At 42.2% G+C, this 23077-nt stretch overlaps 1 protein-coding gene across 1 annotated transcript in view; it reads left to right on the top strand.

The window, feature by feature from the left end:
* Positions 1-13759: 13759 nt before the first annotated feature.
* PLEKHA1 (pleckstrin homology domain containing A1) overlaps positions 13760-23077 on the top strand; it is a 55326-nt gene continuing 46008 nt past the window's right edge. The window contains exons 1-2 of the mRNA XM_042780398.1: positions 13760-13900; positions 20674-20730. Coding sequence (XP_042636332.1) covers positions 13760-13900; positions 20674-20730 — 198 coding nt within the window. The remainder of the gene's footprint in view (positions 13901-20673; positions 20731-23077) is intronic.

Raw genomic sequence — 23077 nt, 5'->3', positions numbered from 1 at the left:
CTTTTAGCAGCATAGCAAAGTTCCAAGGAGAGGCGGTGTGTGAACTTGAGTTTGTCCTGGCCCAGGAGAGACAGTGAAGCAGGAGTTTACGGTTGTTGTTGTTGTTGTTGTTATGTGCCGTCGAGTCAGCCCCGACTCATAGCGACCCCTCCTTGGGTTTCCGAGGCAGTATCACTACGGAAGTAGATTGCCCCATCTTCCTTCCGAGGAGTGGCTGGTGGGTTTGAACCGCCAGCCTTCTGGTTAGCAGTCAAGTGCCTTAGCCACTGTGCTACCAGAGCTCCTACACAGTTGTTAGGGAACTCCTGTGGTTCATAAGCTGGAAGGCCCTTTTTAGAAGGTGTTTGAGGACAGTGAGGATAGCGTTGGGTTCTTCTCTGTGAGCAGTGGCTGTGGACGATGTGCTCAGGAGTAGTCGGTTGTGAGCACATCTGGCTGATGGCATTGGAGATGCCCAGGACGGCGATACTTGGGAGCTGTTGAAACATTTTGCATCCTTACGGGGGCTTTTCTCTAAAAACATTCAAAGGACTTTTTTTTTTAATTCTTTTAGGTGCTTTTTCTTTTTACTTAAGCTTGAAATTACTTTGTAATTCTTATAGTCACACTGCAAATCCCAGTTATTTTGATCATATGATAATTTGTAACCCAAAAAGAAATAGAAATAATTTATTAGCATAACTTGAGTCAGGTCTTGACATTGAAATATTACGTGGTGTCAAATAAATAGTTATTGGTGTTCTTGTTTAAATAATTGTCATTTAAGAAGGGGAAAGGGTTTTCTGAATAGCATTCACTAAGTATTCAGATGTGGCAATAGTTACACTCTGCTTTTATTAGAAAGACAATTTCAGGTACATTAGCAGTAACCTAGGAGCTCTGGTAGCATAGTGGCTAAAGCACTTGACTGCTAACCAGAAGGCTGGCGGTTCAAACCCACCAGCCACTCCCCGGAAGGAAGGTTGGGCAATCCTACTTCCGTAGTGATACTGCCTCGGAAACCCAAGGAGGGGTCACTATAACAACAACAACAACAGCAGTAACCTGCCATTTTCAGCTCTGAGCTCAGGTAATCTACCACAGTACTTTTCACTGGATCATTTTACTTTTGATAATCTTAACAACTTAACATTAAATTTCAAGATGGTTCTTCTCTCAGCTAGGGTCAGCAATGACAGTCAACGACTGCAGTAGATTAGCGTCAACATTGAGTTGTAGGCCTTCTGACCAGTGTCAGATATAGTGCCTTTGGAAACGTATTGGCATGGAGAAGAAACTTCTGGTAGCTTTAGAAGCTTGTCTGTTATGTTTAATTATTTTTCAAAACATAAAAACATTGAATATATTTTTAATTAAAAATAAAACTCTGCATTGATAGCTGATATAGCAATAGAAATCTTTTATTGTTAATGAATAACATTAAACCATTTCAACCCTTTTTCTTTATAGCTGCTGTGTGATAAAGAATGTCATTTCTGTTTCCTAGAAAATATTTAAGCAGACATGTTTGCCGTTTGTTTTAGCAAGGCTCTGATTCCAGATGATAGGTTTACTGGGGAATTTTATATCATAAGCTTTCTTTGAACCAAATTTTGTGTTGTAAAGAAATTCAGAGTCATTTAGAATAGTATTTTTTAATTTAAGTCTTACAGTAACATGTTGTGTCCTATATGGAACCCTGCCACACTTAATACCTTTATTTTCCAGAAAGTTGGAGATTTACCTCTCTGAACCATCTGGCCTTTTTATAGTTTAACCGTTTAACTGTGTCCAGTTAACCCTTCTGGAGGAAAGGACCATCACAAGCACTGAGACTTGGAAGCGAGCTCAGAGGGCTTCTCATGCAGGTCTTCCTGGTACAGTACATCCCCTGTGGCAGTGCCTGTGTCAGCTGTCCCTCCCGTGGCTAAGGGGTGGCGCGGTGGCGGGTTATCAAGCAATCTGAGCATGCTGAGCCAGACCTAAGATGGTTTCCTCACTCAGTGCCTTCAACTAGCTTTGTAGGATCTTCCTCGCTTCCCCCGAACCCCACCCCGACCCCATGACGTCATAGGCAGATGATAGCTTTTCTATCATTTGCAGCTATTAAAAGCTCTCGTCGATCTCTTCCAGTGTGAACCTTCAATCTCATTTTCAGTTGAAAGCTCCTGTCTTCCCTTACCCCAGTGTCAGCCACTCACTACCTGAGCACCTGGAGTGTATGTGTGTGGGGGGGGAGGGTTAGGTATGCTCCTGGAGTACCTCAAGAGAAATGGAGGGGCACTATTACTTGGTGCTAATTTAGCGCTCTACTAACAGTAGCAAGCCATTGATGCCCACTGTGATAGGGGCCCAGATGGGCCGTTCTGCTGGGGTCTTACAGGACACAGCTCCTGGATCTGAGATTTGCTGTGGCTAAACCTTTTCCAGCCTACACTCTCAGTCCCCTACCTCTTTACTCTTGCTCTACCGGTACAATGAACCCTCTTCCCTGAGAGAGAGGTGGGGAGAGAGAAGTCTTTTCTTTCTGTAGGCTGATTTATTTATTTATTTTTTAAATTGTGATCTGTGTGAAACTTTACAAAGCAAATTCACTTTTTTTTTTTTTAAATTGTGATTTGGGTGAAGATTTACAGAGCAAATTGACTTTCCATACAGCAGTTCACATATACTTTGTCTCATGTCATTGACCACAGTTTACCACAATGCAAGCTCCCCTCCCACTTCCTCCCGACAATCACCACTTCCCATTGTCCATCCCTCCATGCACTCCTGCCCCCTGAGCTGTCTCCCTGTGCATAAACAGCCCTTCTTTCTCCCATGATTGTTCTCTCCAAGGAGTGTATCTACCTCAGGTAAATGTTCAGCTCCTCTGCCTGTCTTTTGTTTGGCTGGAAGCCACAGGTGTGGGTTCAATTCCAGACCTGAAGGGCAGCTAGGGGCCATAGTCTCAGTGGTTCCACCAGGCTCTGTCGGACCAGTAAACCTGGTCCCCACCTTTTTTTTTTTTCTCCAAATGATTTTGAGTTTTGTTCCACATTGTTCTCCCTCTCTATCCAGGATCTCCTACGTAGATCCTCTTCCAAGTGGATGACAGTGGTAGCTGGGCACCATCTAGTTCTTCTGGTCTCATAGTTGTATAGGCTGCAGATCAGATGGTGTACCAGTTGCTAGGACTAATTGTTTCCATGAATGTTGGTTTTCTTCATTCTTCTTTGCTCTGGAGGAGGAGAGACCCATCGTTGCACCTAGATAGCAGCTTGCTAGCTTTTAAGATCCCAGTCGCTACTCGCCAAAGTAGGAGGTGGAACAATGTTTTGTGTAGTATGTTATGCCAATTGAGCTTGATGTCCACTGTGACTATGGTCCCAAGCCCGCAGGTTCAGCTACTCGGTCCCTCTGGGTAGTTGGCTGTGACCAAGTAGTGACCACAACCTTGCCCCTTGTCAGCTCTACTATACACCTGGGAATTTGATCATTCACATAAACAAATTCACTTTCCATACAGCAGTTCACATACACTTTGTCTCATAACATTGACCACAATTCACCACAATGCAACAGCTCCCCTCCCACTTCCTCCCGACAATCACCACTTCCCATTGTCCATCCCTCCATGCACTCCTGCCCCCTGAGCTGTCTCCCTGTGCATAAACAGCCCTTCTTTCTCCCATGATTGTTCTCTCCAAGGAGTGTATCTACCTCAGGTAAATGTTCAGCTCCTCTGCCTGTCTTTTGTTTGGCTGGAAGCCACAGGTGTGGGTTCAATTCCAGACTGTAGGTTGATTTTTTTTATATATGATAGCAAAGCAGCTGAAATCCATCTGCCTTCTGGAGTGTCCACTCAGCCCACTGGAAACTCAGTTCTTTGTGATGCTGAGAGGCGGCATGCAGGCTGCTTAACTCTTCCCCTTCTCTACCCTGCCATTTCCTATCACCTCTTTGTCCTCTGTTCAGATAGGCACAGAGTTGGGCACCTAGTCCACTGCATAAGCAGACATCAGACTGGAAAATGAGACACCAGTCTCCCCTTCTTGCAGGCACTTCTGATCTTGGGGAAGATTCTCTTGGAGCCCCCTCCACACACACACACACACACACACACACACAGTTTTTGGATGAACACCTTTTTCCTCTCCTATGTTCTCCCTGGGCACATGGAAGACTTTGAATCTTTTCTCTCTCCACTGTCGGCTGCTTATGTAGAGTGGAAGGATGTTAAGGTGATGGTTAGGGTGTCAGAGCCCTGAGCTGTATGCGGGTTGTGAGGAGTGGAAGATGCCTGGCTCCACAAATATTTGATCCTTAATGTCTTTGTATCCTCAGCTTTGTGTTTGCTGGCAGTTGTAGGGCAATAGGACTTAATACTCAATGTCTGATAACAAATAGTAGTGAAGTCCTCCAGGCCTTATGAGGTCTGACTACACAGAATCTAATTTCTTTGTTTCTTTTTATCTCTATCTACTTTCCTTCCTTTCTTCCTACCTACCTTTCTGCCTATCTTTCTGATTTTGGTTTGTTTTTGTTTTCTGACTTCCTGGTTCCTGACTGAGGATATATATGTCAGCTGTATGTGAATTTATGGCTGAGATCTGACGATACCTTAGAGCATAAAGAAAGCTGAAGGATAAATTTATTTCTTAATAGTGTGGTTTTACCCATTCTTGCCTCAGACTAGCTTTACTAAAAATATAAATGGAAACAAATACAGTGTTTGAACCTTTTTCCTTCTTAAAAGAACACCCAGTGAGTTAAACCTGCTCAGTGATTTTTTTCTTTCTTTTCTTTTTTTTTTAATTGTGATTTTGGTGAAAATTTACACAGCAAATTCACTTTACACACAGCTGTTCACATACACTTTGTCTCATGATGTTGTTGTTGTTGTTATGTGCCGTCGTGTCGGCCTTGACTCATAGCGACCCCTCCTTGGGTTTCCGAGGCACTATCACTACGGAAGTAGGATTGCCCAACCTTCCTTCTGAGGAGTGGCTGATGGGTTTGAACCGCCAGCCGTCTGGTTAACAGGCAAGTGTCTTAGCAAGTGTCTCATGATATTGACTACAATTTACCCCAATGCAACAGCTCCCCTCCCACTTCCTCCCGACAATCACCACTTCCCATTGTCCATCCCTCCAGGCACTCCTGCCTCCTGAGCTGTCTCCCGGTGCATACACAGCCCTTCTTTCTCCCATGATTGTTCTCTCCAAGGAGTGTATCTATCTCAGGTACATGTTCACCTCATATGTCTGTCTTTTGCTTGGCTGGAAGCCACAGGTATGGGTTCAATTCCAGACCTGAAGGGCAGCTAGGGACCGTAGTCTCAGTGATTCCACCAGGCTCTATCAGACTAAACCTGCTCAGTGATTTCTTGCCTGATGAGGAAAAAGTAACTTTTAGTCTGGAAACGTAGACATTCACATTTGATATAGTATTTATGAGCTATTTAGTACTGTACTCATTCAACAATTATTGAGTGCCTTCTGTGTGCCATGCCCTGTTGTAGGCCCTGGAGACACAGCAGTGAAGCCCAGCCGTAAACAGAGAAAAGCTCCCTGTCGTCATGGAGCCCATACCCTGGTGTGGGGGAAAATAAACAAGAAACTAGGTGAAGAGGCAAATGGTAGACACCATTTTAGATAACTTTTGCTGTATTGCAGTAAATGCAAAGGAGAAGAATTAGGCAGGGAAGGAAGATAGGAAGTGACAGGATAATTTGAGGACTAGCAGTTTCAGGTAGGCTTCCCCGAGAAGCCATTGGAGTTAAAAGGCCTAGCAGAGAGCAGGGAGAGCCTGTCTGCTGGAGAAGTCCACTGAGGCCATAACTAGTGGGCAGAGGTGTGCAGAGGATCCAGGGCCTTCAGGCCTGTGGAAAGGCTCTAGTTGTAGTGTGAGTTGGGATGCCATTGAAACAGTGGTTCTCAACTTTGGCTGGACTTTTGGAACTCCCTGGGGAGCTTTTAAAAGTACTGGTACCTGGATCCCATCCCCAGAGTTTCTGATTTAACTAGTCTGGGAGTCCAGCCTAGGCATCAAAACTTTTAAAAACTGCCAGGTCATTCTGTGAGCAGCCAAGGTTGATGTCCACTGCGTGGAAGAATTTTTGAGCAGAGTGACGTGCATAGTATTGTGAGCCAGGCTCCCCTGGTTTGAATCCTGGCTCTGCCACTGCCTAGCCATGTGACTGTGGGCAAGCTAAATCTTCTGTGCCTTAGTTTTCTCATTTGTAAAACAGTGTTGCGGTGACTAAACATATTTAGAACAGTAGTGTAAGTAGCAGTATTGTGTAAGTGCTTACTGAATACGTGTGTGTTTTCATGGGCTCATTCTCACTGTGTTGAAAACAGATTGAAGTAGGGCAAGGGCAGAACTTGCAGTAATCCAGGTGAGAGAAGACAGTGGCTTGGATCAGAGTGTCAGCAACACAGGTGGCAGGAAGTGGTGGCTTCTTGATGCTTTTTGAAGATAGCCACCAGGATGCACTGATAAACTGGGTGTGGAGTAAGGGAGAAACTGTGAGATCAGCAAGGGATTGAAGAGGGATCCTCTAGCACTAGATGGGGGCTCTGGGTGCTGAGGAGGAATCCACAAAGGGAGGAGAGTGTTTGGAGAGGAGTGAGGCCAGCAAGGAGGCACTCCAAGAAGAAAGGTGGGTGTACGGCGATTTTCAGAGACTATGTTCCATTCCATCATAGCCCTTCATTCAGGTTTTAGTGTTCACTGATGATCCTTGCTCGAATAAATGAATACACTGGGATTTTCTGTTAACTACCATATTCTCAGAGGCTTGGTGTCACAGTGGTTAAGTGCTTGGCTGCTAACCAAAAGGTCAGCACTTTGAACCTACCAGCCACTCTGCAGAAGAAGGATGTGGCAGTCTGTTTCTGTAAAGTTGTACGGGCTTAGAAGTCCTGTGGCCAATTCTAATCTGTCCTGTAGGGTCCCTGTGAGTCAGAATCACTTTGATGGCATGGGTTTGGTTCATTTTCTTAAACTGTGTTTTCAAAGGTCATGATTTCATAGGAGTCCTGATTCAGATTTAACGTTGCATAGAGTTTTTCCTTCCCCCCCCCCCAATTTGTTCCCCTTTTGTCTTACTGTGAAAATCTTCATTCTGAACAACAAAAAAATAAATGTTTTATTAATTTATCTTAAATAGAAGTGATAGCATGAATACGTTTACTTTATCCTACAGTGTACATGAAATCCTGTCATTACATAAAATAGTTTCAGAATTACAATTCCAAGTAGGATTGCTAGGTCACAGGGTAAGCACACAGGGGGTTGTTGGTAGTGCCAAGTTCACGCTCATAGGTTTGTACGATTTTGCATTTTCACCAGCAGCGTAGGAGAGTTCCTGTTTTCTTATATTGTCACCAGTATAGTAGGTTGTCAAGCTTTTGCTTTATTACTAGTCTGATAGGCAAGAAATGATATACATTCCTGTGTAGTATAGTTGTTACTTTCCTTTGTTACAGAGCATGGCAAATATCCACAAAAGGAGATACAATAGTGTAACTAACCCACATACCCATCAATTAGCCCCGACTTACTGTTAACCTAAGGAGCGCTGATGGCATAGTGGATAAGGCATTTGGCTGCTAACCAGAAGGTCAGTGGTTCAAACCCAACAGCTGCTCTGCAGAAGGAAGATGGGGCGATCTACTTCCATAAAGATTTACAGCCTTGGAAACCCAATGGGGGTCGCTGTGAGTTGGAATCAAACTTGAACCTAGGCCGAGCCTGCCTGGTCTATTCTTTCCTCCTAATTTATTTTGAAGCAGATGCCAGGTAACGTTTTATTTTAACTCGAACTATATCAGTAAATATTCCTAAATGGTGAAGGTTCCTTTTGTTTGGAAACATAATTACAATGCTATTATCATGCCATACATATATATATATATATATATATATATATACACACACACATATATATGAGTGTGTGTGTTTATATATGTATGTTGTTGTTGTTGTCATATGCCGTCGAGTTGGACCCGACTCATAGCGACCCCTCCTTGGGTTTCCGAGGCAGTATCACTGCGGAAGTAGATTGCCCCATCTTCCTTCCGAGGAGTGGCTGGTAGGTTTGAACCGCTAGCCTTCTGGTTAGCAGTCAAGTGCCTTAGGCACTACGCTACCAGAGCTCCATATATGTATATATGTACATATATATATGTTGTTGTTGTTATGTGCTGTCGAGTCATAGCGACCACTCCTTGGGTTTCCAAGGCAGTATCACTACAGAAGTAGATTGCCCAACACTCCTTGGAAGGAAGGCTGGGGACTCTACTTCTGTAGTGATAACCGACCGTCTTGGAAACCATGCACACACACGTACACACACACACGTATATGTATATATACACACACACAGAAAAAAACTGTATTTGCCTAGTATACTCAAATACACAGGCAATAATTAAATTTCTGATTTTCTTAAATATGTCAAATAATTTTGTTTTATTAAAAATGTAAGATTTAAGTGAGTCTGTATTGTGATTGGTTCATATGCCCATTTGAGTCTCTAGGTTTCTCCTCTAGCTCCTTCCCCCTACTCTCTTGGAATATATATTTGAAGAAAACCATGTTCTTTGTCCTCAGAAATTTCTGAGTCTGAATTTTGCTAACTGCGTCCCGTGATAAAATTTCACACTTTCTTCCTCTCTCTTATAAATTGGTAGTTGCATCTGGAGGCTTGATCAGATTCAGATCCACTCCCCACTGAACTGCCTCGTTGTCGTTGTTAGTAGGTGCCTTCAACCCCGTTGAGATTCATAGCATCCCTGTGCACGACTGGGCGAGATGCTGCCCAGTCCTGTGGCATCCTCACAGCCTGGGTGTTAGAGCCGTTGTTGCAGCTGCTGTGTCGGTGCGTTGTGCCGAGGGGCTTCTCTTTTTTGCTGACCCTCTACCAAGCGTGATGTCCTTCTTCAGAGACTGTCCCTCCTGGTCCCATGTCCAAAGTACGTGAGACGAAGTCTCACCATCCTCACTTCTGAGGAGCGGTCTGGCTGTACTTCTTCCAAGAAAGATTGGTTCCTTCTCTGGCAGTCCACAGTATATTCAGTGTTCTATAATTCAAGTGCGTTAATTCTTCAGTCTTTTTACCACCTATTTTATATATTAAAAAAAACCCACTCCCATCAAGTAGATAGATTCTACTCATAGCGACCCCTCCTTCAGTTCCTGAGGCTGTATCTCTACAGAAGTAGATTGCCCCATCTTCCTTCCAAGGAGTGGCCAGTGGGTTTGAACCAACAGAAGGTATATAAAGTGAGTTCAAAATGTTTTCTAGTGTAACTTCTCAGTTTCTTCTTTGACCTTGGATTATTGAAAAGTGTGTCTTAATTTCCAAGTAGATGTTAATTTTATCTGTAGTGTCAAAAACCAACAATAAAAATCCAGAGGAATATACTCACACAGTTCTTAAATGCTCTAGATACTATATGAATGTGCTGTATGTAGGCATACCTCACTTTATTGCACTTGGCTTTATTGTCTTTTGTAGGTCATGCATATTTTTGCAAATTAAAGGTTTGTGGAAACTCTGTGTTTGTCTCTTGGAGCCATTTTTCCAATAGCAGGTGCTTGCTTCCTGTCTCTGAGTCACATGTTGGTCATTCTCCCAATATTTCAAACCTTTTCATGATGCTTCTGCACACTTAATAGACTACAGTATAGTGTAAACATAACTTTTGTATGTGCTGGCAAACCAGTAAATCCATGTGCCTTGCTTTATTGCAGTCTTCGTCTTATTGCAGTTGTCTGGAACTGAACCTGTATGTTCTGAGGTATGCCTGTACCTGAAGGATTTTTTTCATATATATGTATGTTGCTTAAAGCCCATTATTCTCTGGGCTGACTGGGCTCACCTAGGCACACCTAGGCACTTCTCTCTTGGGTCTGTGCAAAAAGGGCAGGGAGGTGGTATCTTCTGACCTCCTATAACTTCACAAGAGGAAGACAAAATCACCATCAGCAGCCCAAGGCTTATTCCTGAGGCCAGACATGCCGATACCCTCCAGCCTTTCACCAACGTCCCTCCCACGGCACTCACTACTTCTCTGCTGGGTTCGATAATTCGTTTTAAGGACCACACAGAACTCACAGACAGACAGTACTCGTGATTCCGAGGTTTATTAGGGAAGTGACACACTGCAATTCAGGTTTAGGAATGCACTCAGGATACAATTCTTCGATCAGGACTGTCTCCCCTCTGCTATGCCCTCAGATACGCCTTTCTGGCTCTTGGCCTCTCGGCCTGGCCTCTGCCCTGCTTGGGCAAGTGTTAAAAAGCTCTTTTAGCTCTGCTGAAAGGTATACCTAAGTGCACCCCACTCTGCCAGCAAGCCTCCTGCCCAAGGGCACTCCGCTTTCTGGCTCCATGGGCCAGGCGAGCCTGCAGCTCTGTCTCATGCCTCTTGGTTCCGTAGCCACTGTCTCTCTGCCGGATTGTTTCTCTGCTAGACTGGCAGTGAGATCCCTCTCTGCCTCTCAAACAAAAAGCCAGACTCCCTGCCATCGAGTCTATTCCAACTCATAGCGACCCCGTTTGGGTTTCCGAGGCAGTAAATCTTTACAGAAGTAGATTGCCTAGTCTTCCTTCCACGGAGTTGCTGGTGGGTTTGAACTGCCAACCTTCTGGTTAGCAGTAAAATGCATTAGGCACTACACCACCAGAGCTCCTTTCTCTGCCTCTAGGAAGGCTCATTTTAAACTGGGTAGAGTGACAAAACTAACCAATCATAACATCAGAGTTCTACACACCTTATTTGCATAGTGCCACTCAATAATTGGGTGGGAGTTACAAAGACTATGGCTAGAAAAGCCACACCAGGTCATTTACTGCGCCGCAGTCTGTCATGCGGTTGCAGTGGTCACTGAGGCTGGAGTCATCTGAAGGCTTGGCTGGGCTGGATGTCCAGTAGCCTCCTCACTACCTCGGCTGGGACGGCTGGGATGGCTGCAGACAGCTGGCCAGCATTCTCTCCACATGGCTTCTTCATGTAACTAGCTGGTTTTCACAAAACATGACAGCCTGAAGGCAGTCAGGTTTCTTAGATGGCTGCTGGCTTCTCTCAGAGGGAACATTCCAAGCTACCTGAGCCTTTTAAAGTAGATATGTTATCTGATCTATTTTTTCAGAATCAGAAGATAAGTGCATGGGAACAGTCATTATACAAAGTGCCATAAAACACCCTGAAGTTCATAGATTTTACTTGGGGTATATGTTTGTATAGTGTACTAATTTTCTAAATTTTGATTCTGGAATTTTTTAAAACCTTACGTAAATTCATTAAAGTTTTTTTTTTTTTTTTTTAATTTCTAAGTGCTAGATTTGTAACAGCATACACACTACAAAAACTTAATGGGTGGTTTTGTTTGAACTTTTTGAAATGCTTCATTTCTCTGCTTGCGCTCAGGATAGCGATAAAAATACACACTACACCAGGCTGTGTTACTGTTGAATTGTGACTGTGAGTTAAACTTGTCTTGAGCTGATAAACAAAGACCTGGTTACATAAATTCACCCTGCCAAAGATGTGCCACAGAAGTACCAGACAGACACCTGTGCAGATTTGGGGTGAACATCATGGCAGGAAGGAACCGCAGGAGTATGGTTTCTAGAGAAACTGGGCACATTGCTTTTTCCCACAGGTCATGGATTTTAACTGTAATCAGTCCTAAAAGGTTTCAGTACTTACAAACCAGACTGTGGCCATAGCTTTTGAGCCTTTTAACTATGACTTCTCTTTCTTTCCTACAATCATGTATTTGCTGAAGAAACTAGTTTGTTTACCCTGTTGTTTCCCACATACTGGCTTTTTTTTTTTTTTCTTTTAAAACCATGTATATATTTTATTGTGTTTTAGGTGAAAGTTTACACACCAAATTGGGTTCACAGACTGGCTCTTGTTGACAGAACTCTTGTGGAACAATTTATAACGTTCCTCTGTGTTTTGTATTTCCTGTGAGTTGGCAGTTGGACATAGGGGATCTGGAGACTTAATCTAGACAGGTTAAAAATGATTTTTGGTTATATAACTCTTTCATAAGGTGATGTTTGTGTCTTTCATCAGGAGGTACATAATGCTGCCATAGCTCTCCCTTATTGTGGTATCAGGTCATTTTATTTTGATTCACTTTGGTTGTAACAGTACAGACTTTTTGGAAAGAGGTGGTAGTATATAGTGTTCAAGATAAGAGCTTGAGAGGCCAGGAATCTGGGTTGAAGTTTTGATTCATTACTTATTGTTCTGTAACCTTGAAAGTGGCCTCCCCTGTGTCTGGGGTTATATTTCTTCTCTGCGGATGGGGATGGGGATGTCCACTTCACAGGGTGGTTTTTAGCATAAACGAGGCCCAGAATGGAGAAGAACCCAGCACACAGCCTTGCATATACTAACCAAAAAACCCAAACTCACTGCCGTCAAGTTGGATCTGACTCATAGTGACCCCTCCTTGGGTTTCTGAGGTGGTATCACTTTGGAAGTATATTGTTCAGCCTTCCTTCTGAGGATTGGCTGGTGGATGTGAACCACCAGCCTTCTGGTTAGCAGTCAGATGCTTTAGGCACTACGCCACCAAGTGGTCCATAAACATTAACTGTTATTGTTGTTATTTTGCGAACTTTAAAAATATTCTAAAAGAATTCTGAAAGGTCCATTATCTAGCTTTCTGAATGAGGCAATGAAGTTTTATGTTAGTTCTGAGTCATAGTGACCCTGTTTACAACAGAATGAAACCCTGCCCGGTCCTGTGCCTCCTCATGATCATTGCTATGTTTGAGGCCATCGTTGCAGCCCCTGTGTGAATCCATTTTCGTCAAGGGTCTTCCTCTTTTGTGCTGACCTCTCCTTTACCAAGTGTGATGTCCTTCCCCAGAGACTGGTCCCTCCTGATCACATGACCACAGTATGTGAGACAGAGTTTCACCATCTTCACTTCTGAGGAGCATTCTGGCTGTACTTCTCCCAAGACAGATTGTTCATTCTTCTGGCGGTCCATGGAACATTGAATATTGTTTGCCAGCATCATAATTCAAAGGCATTAATTCTTCTTTGGTCTTCCTTATTCGTTATCCAGGTTTCCCATGAATATGAGGTGATTCAGAACACCATGGCTGGGTCAGGGGCACCTTAGTATTCAAAGTAACATCTCTGCTTTTTAACACTTTAAAAGAGGTCTTTTGCAGCATATTTGCCCAGTGCCATATGTCATTTGATTTCTTGACCGTTGCTTCCATGGGCATTGATTTTGGATCTAAGTAAAATTAAATCCTTGACAACTTCAATATCATCATGATGATACGTATTGGTCCAGTTGTCAGGATTTTTGTTTTATGTTAAAGTGTAATCTATACTGAAGTCTAAATGGCTGTTTTTTTGGGTCACTTTGATTTGTTTAGAAAGAAGTTAAGTAGATTATTCAGCTGAGGGGAGGCACTCCTTTGCCCACATCTCTGTGAACTGTTGAATTTAGTAACTGCTTAAAGATGAGGCAGTGTGTTTCATAGAGATTTACAGCCTCAGAAACCCAGTGGGGTCACCATGAGTCGGAATTGACTCGATAGTGGTGAGTGTTTTTTTTTTTTTTTTAATAATAAATTTAGTTTCAAAAGTGACATTTACTGTGCTTCAGGTGTTTATGTATATTCCCATTCACCAACTCCCCCTACGGAATCATAGTCTGTTTTGTACTTGAGTTCCACTGAGTTCTTTCCTCATAGGAAGCTAATTGGTAATATTTTTATTTTCCAGTGTAATGTTCAAGCTCAGAGATGCCTTATGTGGATCGTCAGAATCGCATTTGTGGTTTTCTAGACATTGAAGAAAATGAAAACAGTGGGAAATTTCTTCGAAGGTACTTCATACTGGATACCCAAGAAGATAGTTTTGTATGGTACATGGATAATCCACAGGTTTGTAAAATCCCAAGTGTTACCTATTAAAGGCATATAAAGTTTTTGTTAGATAAGGTACTTGGTATACAATACAGGCCTTATGTTTTAGCTTCCTAAACAGTAAACAGTATATATCTGGAGTTTTCTTCCCTGGCTTCACGCCCCTCCTTCGCACCTAAACTAACTGGATAATGGAGTCCCTGGGTGGTGCAAACTGTTAACGCAGTCAGTTGCTAAGGAAAGGTTGGTGGTTTGAATCCACGCAGAGGTGTCTCAGAGGAAGGGCCTGGAAGGTCAGCCATAGAAAACCCTGCAGAGTACAGTTACTAGTCAGACATTGTGGGGTCACCATGAGCTGGCTGGTTTTTGATTTATACTCTGCGATACTCTTTCATATAGATGGTCCTTGTATCTTTTAGTGCTGGGTTTGTGTGTCAGACATAGTAATGCCATTAATGAATTGAAATGCACTTTTGATTTTATTGTTGCTTTCCAAACATTGGAGTAATGTCCTAAATTAAAAAAATTATAATCCAAGTTTTAAGATCTACGCGAGACCTTAGATGAGAGATCTATCTCTTAAGTAGTTTTAAACATTCTCTACCTGTGAAAACTCTTTATCTTCTAATATAAACTATTATAAAACAGCTGAAGATGGAGATGTGTGTTGAAGGAAAGCATATGTGCTGAGCAAGGGATATGTCTCTAGCTCTAGGGAGCTTCTCGGCCCCATTGCCAGTCACTGATGTTTTCTAGTGGGTTCGGGTGCAGGTGAGGAACAGAAGGTCTAAGGAGAGGTGGGCACTGGAGGGGATCGTTCTGTTTCCCAGCAGGAGCGGAGAGACGAGTGTGCCTTCCTGCCGGGTAATGGGTGTGAGGTTAGAATAGATCTGAAGGCTTTGTCGTCGTCTTTTAAACAGAATTGAGTTGAAAGGGACTATTGGTATTAATTCAGCCTCCTCTCCTTCAGCCTCATCTGCATTAGCTGTTGTCCAAACTACATGTGACTAAAATGTATTGACTACATTTGGGACAGGTTTGATCATTTTTTCTGTGAGACAGAATCTAGCTCCTTCTATCTTCTATGCATCAGCCCTTGTGCCCCATTAATCCTAGCTCTCTAAAGTAATTTTAGTCCTTTTCCACATGCAGCCTTTCAAGTTTTGGAGGATAGTATTTTCGTTCCACTGTTACTGCTTGAGGAGCTTTGGTGGCATATTGCCTAAGGCATTTGACTGCTAACCAGAAGGCTAGTGGTTTAAACCCACCAGCCACTCCTCGGAAGGAAGGCTGGGCAATCTACTACCATAGTGATACTGCCTCGGAAGCCCAAGGAGGGGTCGCTATGAGTCGGATATGACTTGAGGGCAGTGCGTTTGGTTTGGTTTGGTTACTACTTGAGTGCCAACTTTGTCTGGGACTGTTTTTGCTTCAAACTGTTCCTTATCTCCATTGTGATAGAGCTTGTTGGGTCCCTGTTCTACTCCCTTATCTCTGGGTGTAATCACCTTTCTAGTGTGGTAGTAATCTGGCTATGTGCCACTACGTGATTGTTACCCCCATTGCTTTGACCTGTCAGTGGGAACAGCAGCAGGGCTGCAGACATCAAATGTTTATGTTTACCGTGTTTTCTGAAGTCACAGTCCTCTCTCTCATGATCCATGTCTTCATGACCCTGTGTCTTTGTCTCTGGCATGATTGTCTCCCAGACTCCTTTTCCCAAGGTGGAAGCTGACTTAGGTACCCTGACTGCATCTAATTCTACTGCACTGTCTACTAGACTCCAGTTCCTGGTTCTTCTCACTCTGTGGTTGTGACAGCTTAAGCCATGGCACAGTTCTGCTCATTTTCTCTCCCTTGTTTGCCTCTCTCTTCACAAGGTTTTGTTGACTTCTCTGTGGTTGCTCTTGAATTTTTTTTTTTTTTATTTTGATTTGGGTGTTAGATTTACAGAGTAAATTCACTTTTCATACAGCAGTTCACATATACTTTGTCTCATGTCATTGACCAAAATTTACAGTGCAACAGCTCCCCTCCCACTTCCTCCCCATAGTTATCTCTTCCCAGTGTCCATCCCTCCATAGTCTTCTGCGCCCTGAGCTGTCTCCCTGTGCGTAAGCAGCCCTTCCTTCTCCCATGATTGTTCTCTCCAGGGCGTGTGTCTACTTGAGGTAAATGTTTAACTCACATGCCTGTACTTTGGCTGGAAACCACAGGTGTGGGTTCAATTCCAGACCTCAAGGGCAGCTAGGGGCCATAGTCTCAGTGGTTCCACCAGGCTCTATTGGACCAGCAAACCTGGTCCCCACCTTCTTTTTTTTGCCTCCAAATGATTTTGAGTTTTGTTCCACATTGTTCTCCCTCTCTATGCAGGATCTCCTGCCTCCCTTCCAAGTGGATGACAGTGGTAGCCGGGCACCATCTAGTTCTTCTGGTCTCATAGTTGTATAGGTTGCAGATTGGATGGTGTACCAGTCTCTAGGACTGATTGTTTCCATTAATTTTGGTTTTCTTCTTTCTTCTTGATGAGGAGAGACCCATTGTTGCATCTAGATGGCAGCTTGCTAGCTTTTAAGATTCCAGTCGCTACTCGCCAAAGTAGGAGGTGGAACAATGTTTTGTATAGTATGTTATGCCAATTGAGCTTGATGTCCCCTGCGACTATGGTCTCAAGCCCACAGGCTCAACTACTCGGTCGCTCTGGGTAGCTGGCTGTGACCAAGCAGTGACCATAACCTTGCCCCTTGTCAGCTCTTCTATACACCTGGGAATTCTGATCATTCACATAAACTTATAGGACCATTGTCTGCCAACCCTATATATGATCTTGGATACACTCCCCATTAAGACATACTTAATTGTTTAGCCTGTTCACCTATCTATCTGTCCATATACCCGTTTGCTTTCACTGACAACTCAGTACTGTATATGCAAAAGGGTTCATATTTGTTGTCTGTACTGCCCTTGTACCTCTTATGTCTTTCTCATCCTCAATGATGCCATATTTGTCACTCACATTTGGTACATTGCCCTTCTCTTCACCCAAATCAACATTTATCTCTATCTAACTAACAGCGTTCCCTCCCCTCCCCTCCCACCCCTGGTAACCAACAAAGAAAATTTCCTCCAATAGATAAACTTTTCCTTAACTTTTACAATAATGGACTAATACAATATTTGTCCTTTTGTGACTGACTTATTTCACTCAGCGTAATGTCCTCCAAGTTCATCCACGTTATGTGGTGTTTGCTCTTGAATTTTATGAAAAATGTTTTTCTGTTTCAAAATTCCTCCCTTTATCAGTTCTTCCACTTAAGAAAAATAAGTACAAAGTAGAGTATGTTCATTAGAACATATTCATGGAAGGAAATAGAGTTCAAAGGGAAGGACGTGCTTATAACTAACAGAAAGAGTTGAAGGCTTCATGGAGATGGTAACATTTGAAATTGATTTGGAAGGTTGGGTAGTATTTTGAGCAAGAGGTGAAGTACGTATCCCAGTGCTCAGCGTAGCATGGGCAGAGACCTTGAGGCAAGAAAGAGGGGGCTTCTTTGGAGAAGAATTAGTTCACTTTGGCTCAAGCAGGGAGGGTACACGTTAAAATTTACACTCAACTAGGTCTTTATCACATGAAGTGTTTTTAAGCCAGATCTCTCGGTCGTAATTAGTGCATTGGTTTTTCTGAACATAAATACAGAATTTTATATCTGCCTTTATTCAGTTTGTTCTTACTGATTTTATCTTTACATTTCAATCTACGAGAATCTTTAAAATCTTGATTCTGCAAACCAGCATAAACCAAAAAACCAAACTCATTGCCATCAAGTCACCTGACTAATAACAAACCCCCACTGGGTTTCTGAGGCAGTAAATCTTTATGGAAGTAGATTGTCCCATTTTCCTTTTGTGGAGCAGCTGATGGGTTTGAACCACCAACCTTCTGGTTAGCAGACAAGTGCCTTAGGCACTGCACCTCCAGAGCTCCTTGCCAACCAGCATATGAGCCCTCAATACCAGCTTTATGGCATTTTTAAATGTAACGGCCAAGACATACTCTTCATTGAAGACATTAATAATCAATATGTTGGGTAGGCAGATGGAGGTGTAGAATTTGGAGTCAGCATTCATCTGTTAGCCCAGACTCTGGTGTGTTTGTGTGGTTAGCTATACATCAGCTAGTTTATTTTAAAACTTATTTCTTACAAGACTATTTTGGAAAAACTTCAGTAAAATGTCTTGCTAAGCTTATTATATTAAGTTGAATCATATGAAATTGCCAATACTCAGCCATCTTGATATACTGAAAAATGGCAGTTAGCAGGTGGTTCAAGTTGGGTATGTTACATCAAGGTGTTATAACATGGCTATGCTGATAAAATAATTGAAAGAAAAGTAGATTGCTTCCCTGTCCTGAGGGGAGTGTGTCTTTCTCTGGTCACTGCCTTCAGTTTCAGGCTTTCCAGATTTTGCTTAGGGAGGTGGGTGGGTGATGGTAGATATTTAAATAGTTAAGAAGCTGTAATAGGAAATGCTCTGGGGGTGTAGTGGTTAAGGCATTTGGCTCCTAACCAAAAGGTTGGTGGTTCAAACCCACTAGCTGCTGCAAGGAAGAGGGATGAAGCAGTCTGCTTCTGTAAAGATGTGTAGCCTTGGAAACCCAATGGGGGTCACTATGAGTTGGAATTGACTCAATGGAAGTGAGTTGGGTTTGGTTTTTGGAATAGGAAATGACTTTGAAGGGACTTGGAAAGCTATTTTGGCGAAATGAGTTCAGGAACTCCTAAGTAGCAAATGGCTTATTGCCCTTTTTGTACTCAGTCTCATATTAGTTGAGTCTTGATTGTCCATTTTCAAATAAATTTTGAACCCCAAGTTTTTCCTGTTGAATTTGGATCAGTCGTGCTGGGGTGTAGAAACTAGGTCTTTTGAGCTTCCATTAGCTCACAGATGCCTCATTCCCCTGCACAGTGCCGCTGTGTGATCAGTGACCCTTCTGGTCATGGCTTGCTGTCCCATCCTCTTCCCCACACAGGGGCTGAGTGCTCTGTTCAGCTGGTTAAAATGAATAAAAGTATGGAAGACTTAAAAGAAAAAAAATGATTTTTAATAGAAAGGTAGCAGTGTTTGACAAAAATTGCTTTCATTGTAGTTAGGGGATCTTGAAGACATCTTCATGTTTCATGTTCTTATCAAGAAAAGAGCCTAGAATTGGCAACAAACTAAACCTCTAAACATAAAACATTATGCATAAGAGCACAGCTACACTTTTATAGTTACACATTACAAATTATAATGTTATTGAACATTTATTATTTATAATTTGTATTTGGAAGATGGTACATAGGAAACAGTTTAAAGCAGAACCTAATGCAGTTTTATCATACATAGGAGTGAAAGTTTGAAAAGACCTGTTCCTGTCAGCAGTAACCAGTCATGTTTAGGAATCTTCAGTCTTGAAATTTGCAGGCTTCCCTGTAATTACTGTATCCAGAAAGCTAACACACCATTGGTGAGAAGCCCATAGACACGTTTTAATGGACATTGTTATAAAGACAGTTGAAAAACTAATCCTGCTTAACCTCCATCTGAGGTAATGTTGACAAGCAAGATTGTTCCAGTTTTACTTTTGAAAACTTCTACCTGCCTTTTCATTTCTTTTCTTTAATAATTTTCCCATATTCTCATATCTGGTTTTCTTGCCTTCATCATTATATTACCAGAGCTCTTAATCTGAGCAAAACTTTGATTACAGATCTGCTCAGAAGCCTTCAGCAGTGTCAACGCCTTGCTACTTAGTTTTCTGTTTAGGTCCCCTATGATTAGTTTCTCAGTTTAATTTCCAAAACTTTCCTTTTCTGCACAGCGCTGTGTGTGCCCTGTAGTACCTACCGCCCACGCGCCACATCCCTGCTCTGGTACAGAGCTTCTGGACGTTCTCATCTGCTCGCCTGAGTTCAGCTGCCTGCTCTGCCTGGAATAGCTTCTCTCCCAGGCTTCCTGTTCCAGAATTTCACCTTTCCCTCAAGATCCAGCTTAAATGTCTTTTGTCTACAGAGGAACTTAAGTCTTTTCTGGTAGCCTGAATCAGGAAGATTCTCCCCACTCTGAATTCTTGATGCTAAGCTTTTTTTGGTGACATGAGCCACATTCCAAACTTGTTAAGGGAAAAGGAATAAAAATATTTTGTATAAAAGTGCCATTTTATACATTCCCACCTAGGCTTTAAAATGTGGGAATAATATTTTTTTTTTTTTAAAAAGTATCACTGTAGATTAAATATGATATAATAAATACTAAACCATTTAAATGGGAGAAAATCCAATGCATTTTTTTAAAGAGAGAGATTTGCTGAAATACAGTCGTAATACAACAAAATAGTATATATGGTGTTTTGAGATTTGTTAAAATTTGTTTTACGTGTAGCTAATGTTTTTTCTTGTTGCTTTCAGGAACAAACTTTGATATTGTTTATGGCTTTTTAAATAATGAAAAAGAAAATTTTCTTAGCTACAGTGATTAAAAAAAAAGTAGCGTGGTAGCTGTGGAATGCACTGTGAGGGAGCAGAGCAGACTCCGTTTTGTTAGCCAGTTGTCAGCTGGACTGCAGACCTGGTAAATACTGGGACTGGAGAAGTTGCTTTGTATGTGTGATACTATAAAATCTAAAAATTAGATTAAAAATTAAATAAAAAACCTAATTTTTGAACTTTTCTTAGTGTGGATAGAACATTGTAATGAAAAATAAGTTCCTAATGTGACATATTAACTGTTTATTAATAATTTGTTTCCAGAACCTACCCTCTGGATCGTCACGTGTTGGAGCCATTAAACTTACCTACATTTCAAAGGTAGTCTTTGTACATTGTCTTGTGTCCATGCATGAATTAAAATCCCTCAGAATGCAAGTGTGATTACAAGGAACTGTTTCCTTGTGTGTCATACGGTGATGACACATAGGTTTATCTCCTGCTGGAAACAGTGCCCAATTTACTATTTTCAGAAGTTGTTGAAGCTGATGAGATTAGGAAGAGTGTGAAGGTAATTTACAGGATGCAGCAAATTGCAGTTTGGTAACCAGATGCCCAACATCAGAAAGTTAACAATTAGGCTTCTTGGGAGAGTTAGGAGCTCTGCTAGCATAGTGCCTAAGGCATTTGACCGTCATCCAGACAGCTGATGGTTCAAACCCACCAGCCATCCCTCAGGAGGAAGGTTGGGCAGTCTACTTCCGTAGTGATACCGCCTCAGAAACCCAAGAAGGGTCGCTGTGAGTTGGGTCCGACTGGACAGTGGTGAGAGAAGATTTCCTAAGTCTGCACTATGTTTATTTATTTAAACTGTTTCTGACTTTTAAATCCTATTATCTCTGATGTTCTGTGTCTGTTTCTTCTTGTTTTATTTGAAGAATGAGAACCATCTTCGTGGGGAAAAGGATGGTTTTTCCCGCTTTTCATTTTGTCTTTGCTAATTTTCATTTTCTTATTTGTTGATTTGTTTTTCTGGCATTTTTGTAATTCTGTTTTTTTTTTTTTCAAAAATTCAGATTTGATATTGATCAGTAGCTTTTCTCTTTCTTTTTTGGGAACTGAGATAGCATTCGGGAGGAGCTAGCCCTGTGAGGGTTTTGCATTTTACACAAAAGCAATAAAAGTTTCTTGATGGCTTAAAATATGAGATGTGAAAGGTAGCAACACGATGTGGTTCTATAGTATGTATATGCATAGTGTTCTGTATGAATTAAGATTTGTATATAGTAACCGGGTGCCATGTCACGTTGTTGTTGTTGTTATGTGCCGTCGAGTCAGACCCGACTCATAGCGACCCTTCCTTGGGTTTCCGAGGCAGTATCACTACAGAAGTAGATTGCCCAACCTTCCTTCCGAGGAGTGGCTGGTGGGTTTGAACCGCCAGCCTTCTGGTTAGCAGTCAAGTGCCTTAGGCACTATGCTACCAGAGCTCCTGTGCCATGTCATGTTCTTGTTGTTGTTATTTGCCGTCGAGTCGGCCCCGACTCATAGTGACCCCTCCTTGGGTTTCCGAGGCAGTATAACTACAGAAGTAGATTGCCCAACCTTCCTTCTGAGGAGTGGCTGGTAGGTTTGAACCGCCAGCCTTCTGGTTAGCAGGCAAGTGCCTTAGGCATTATACCACCAGAGCTCCTTTTTCTTGCACTAAAGTTAGGCTAAATAAATAAGAACTGTATGTATCTGTTCTGAATTATCTTCTAATTCTTAAAGACACAGGAACAGGTCTTGTTTATAACTGGGCACAGCCTGTATATTGAGATACATTTTTACAGATTACTTCAACAGAAGACCAATTCATAGATGTGCCTTTGTTTACAAGACAGATATGCTTATGAATAAAATTTGTCAGTATATCTGTAGAGCTATTGATTCTTCTTGACCAAAAGCAAAAAAAAAAAAAAAGCCCTCGAACAGCAAAGATTGCATATTTAAAGGAAAAATATTTTCTGTTAAAGCCATATTACATAAACTTAAAAAAGACAAGTAGTATTTAAGTATAACTGAATTGTTCCTATAAATCAAGACATATAAAACTGCTTCTGAGTAGTATCCCACTCTAATTCTATACGAACTATTATTAGGAAGCATAGAATTCCATTTAAGATAAATTTTAGACCCTTAATTTGCTTGAGTATGTTACTGGTATAGGGACATTGTTAGGCAGATGTAACGCCAAGCGTTTTTGACTCTCAGTGATGTGATGTGGAAAGGTCCATTTTAATGGAGTAGGCGGTGAGGGAGAGATTGCCCAGCTGCCTGTGCCAGTTGTGTGTTGACCGGTCCTTTTTAAATTGGGAGCCCCTTCACAGGGAATGAGCTCAGTAAAGCATGCTGATTTATTAGCCCGCTGCCTCCCCTTCTCCGTCGCTCCCCTTTTAAAATGTAACCTCTCCTCTGTGAAGTTCTGTTCACTTTTAGCTCTGTCCTATAGATTGTAGAGTTTGTACTGTCCTTTAGACATGCCACTTTTGTTCTGGAACTTATTCCTGGAACAAACTTCAGCATGACTCAGACCTGTGAATATGTCTTTAGGATCAGTCAGAACACCGAACTCAGAATTCCTTCTGAAAGTGCAGAGCAGGTGCTCCAGTTAGGAATCGTCACACAGGCACCAGCAGGGCAGTGGCCGTGAGTGGGCATCCAGGAGAGCTAGCTTGTTGGAAGGAAT

The sequence above is a fragment of the Orycteropus afer genome, unplaced genomic scaffold (assembly GCF_000298275.1).
Source record: "Orycteropus afer afer isolate SDZICR_OR568_19922 unplaced genomic scaffold, OryAfe1.0 scaffold00038, whole genome shotgun sequence".
In the NCBI taxonomy this organism is placed as follows: Eukaryota; Metazoa; Chordata; class Mammalia; order Tubulidentata; family Orycteropodidae; genus Orycteropus; species Orycteropus afer.
Note: the sequence above shows the minus strand (reverse complement) of the source record. Positions and strands in the feature narration are given on the sequence as shown.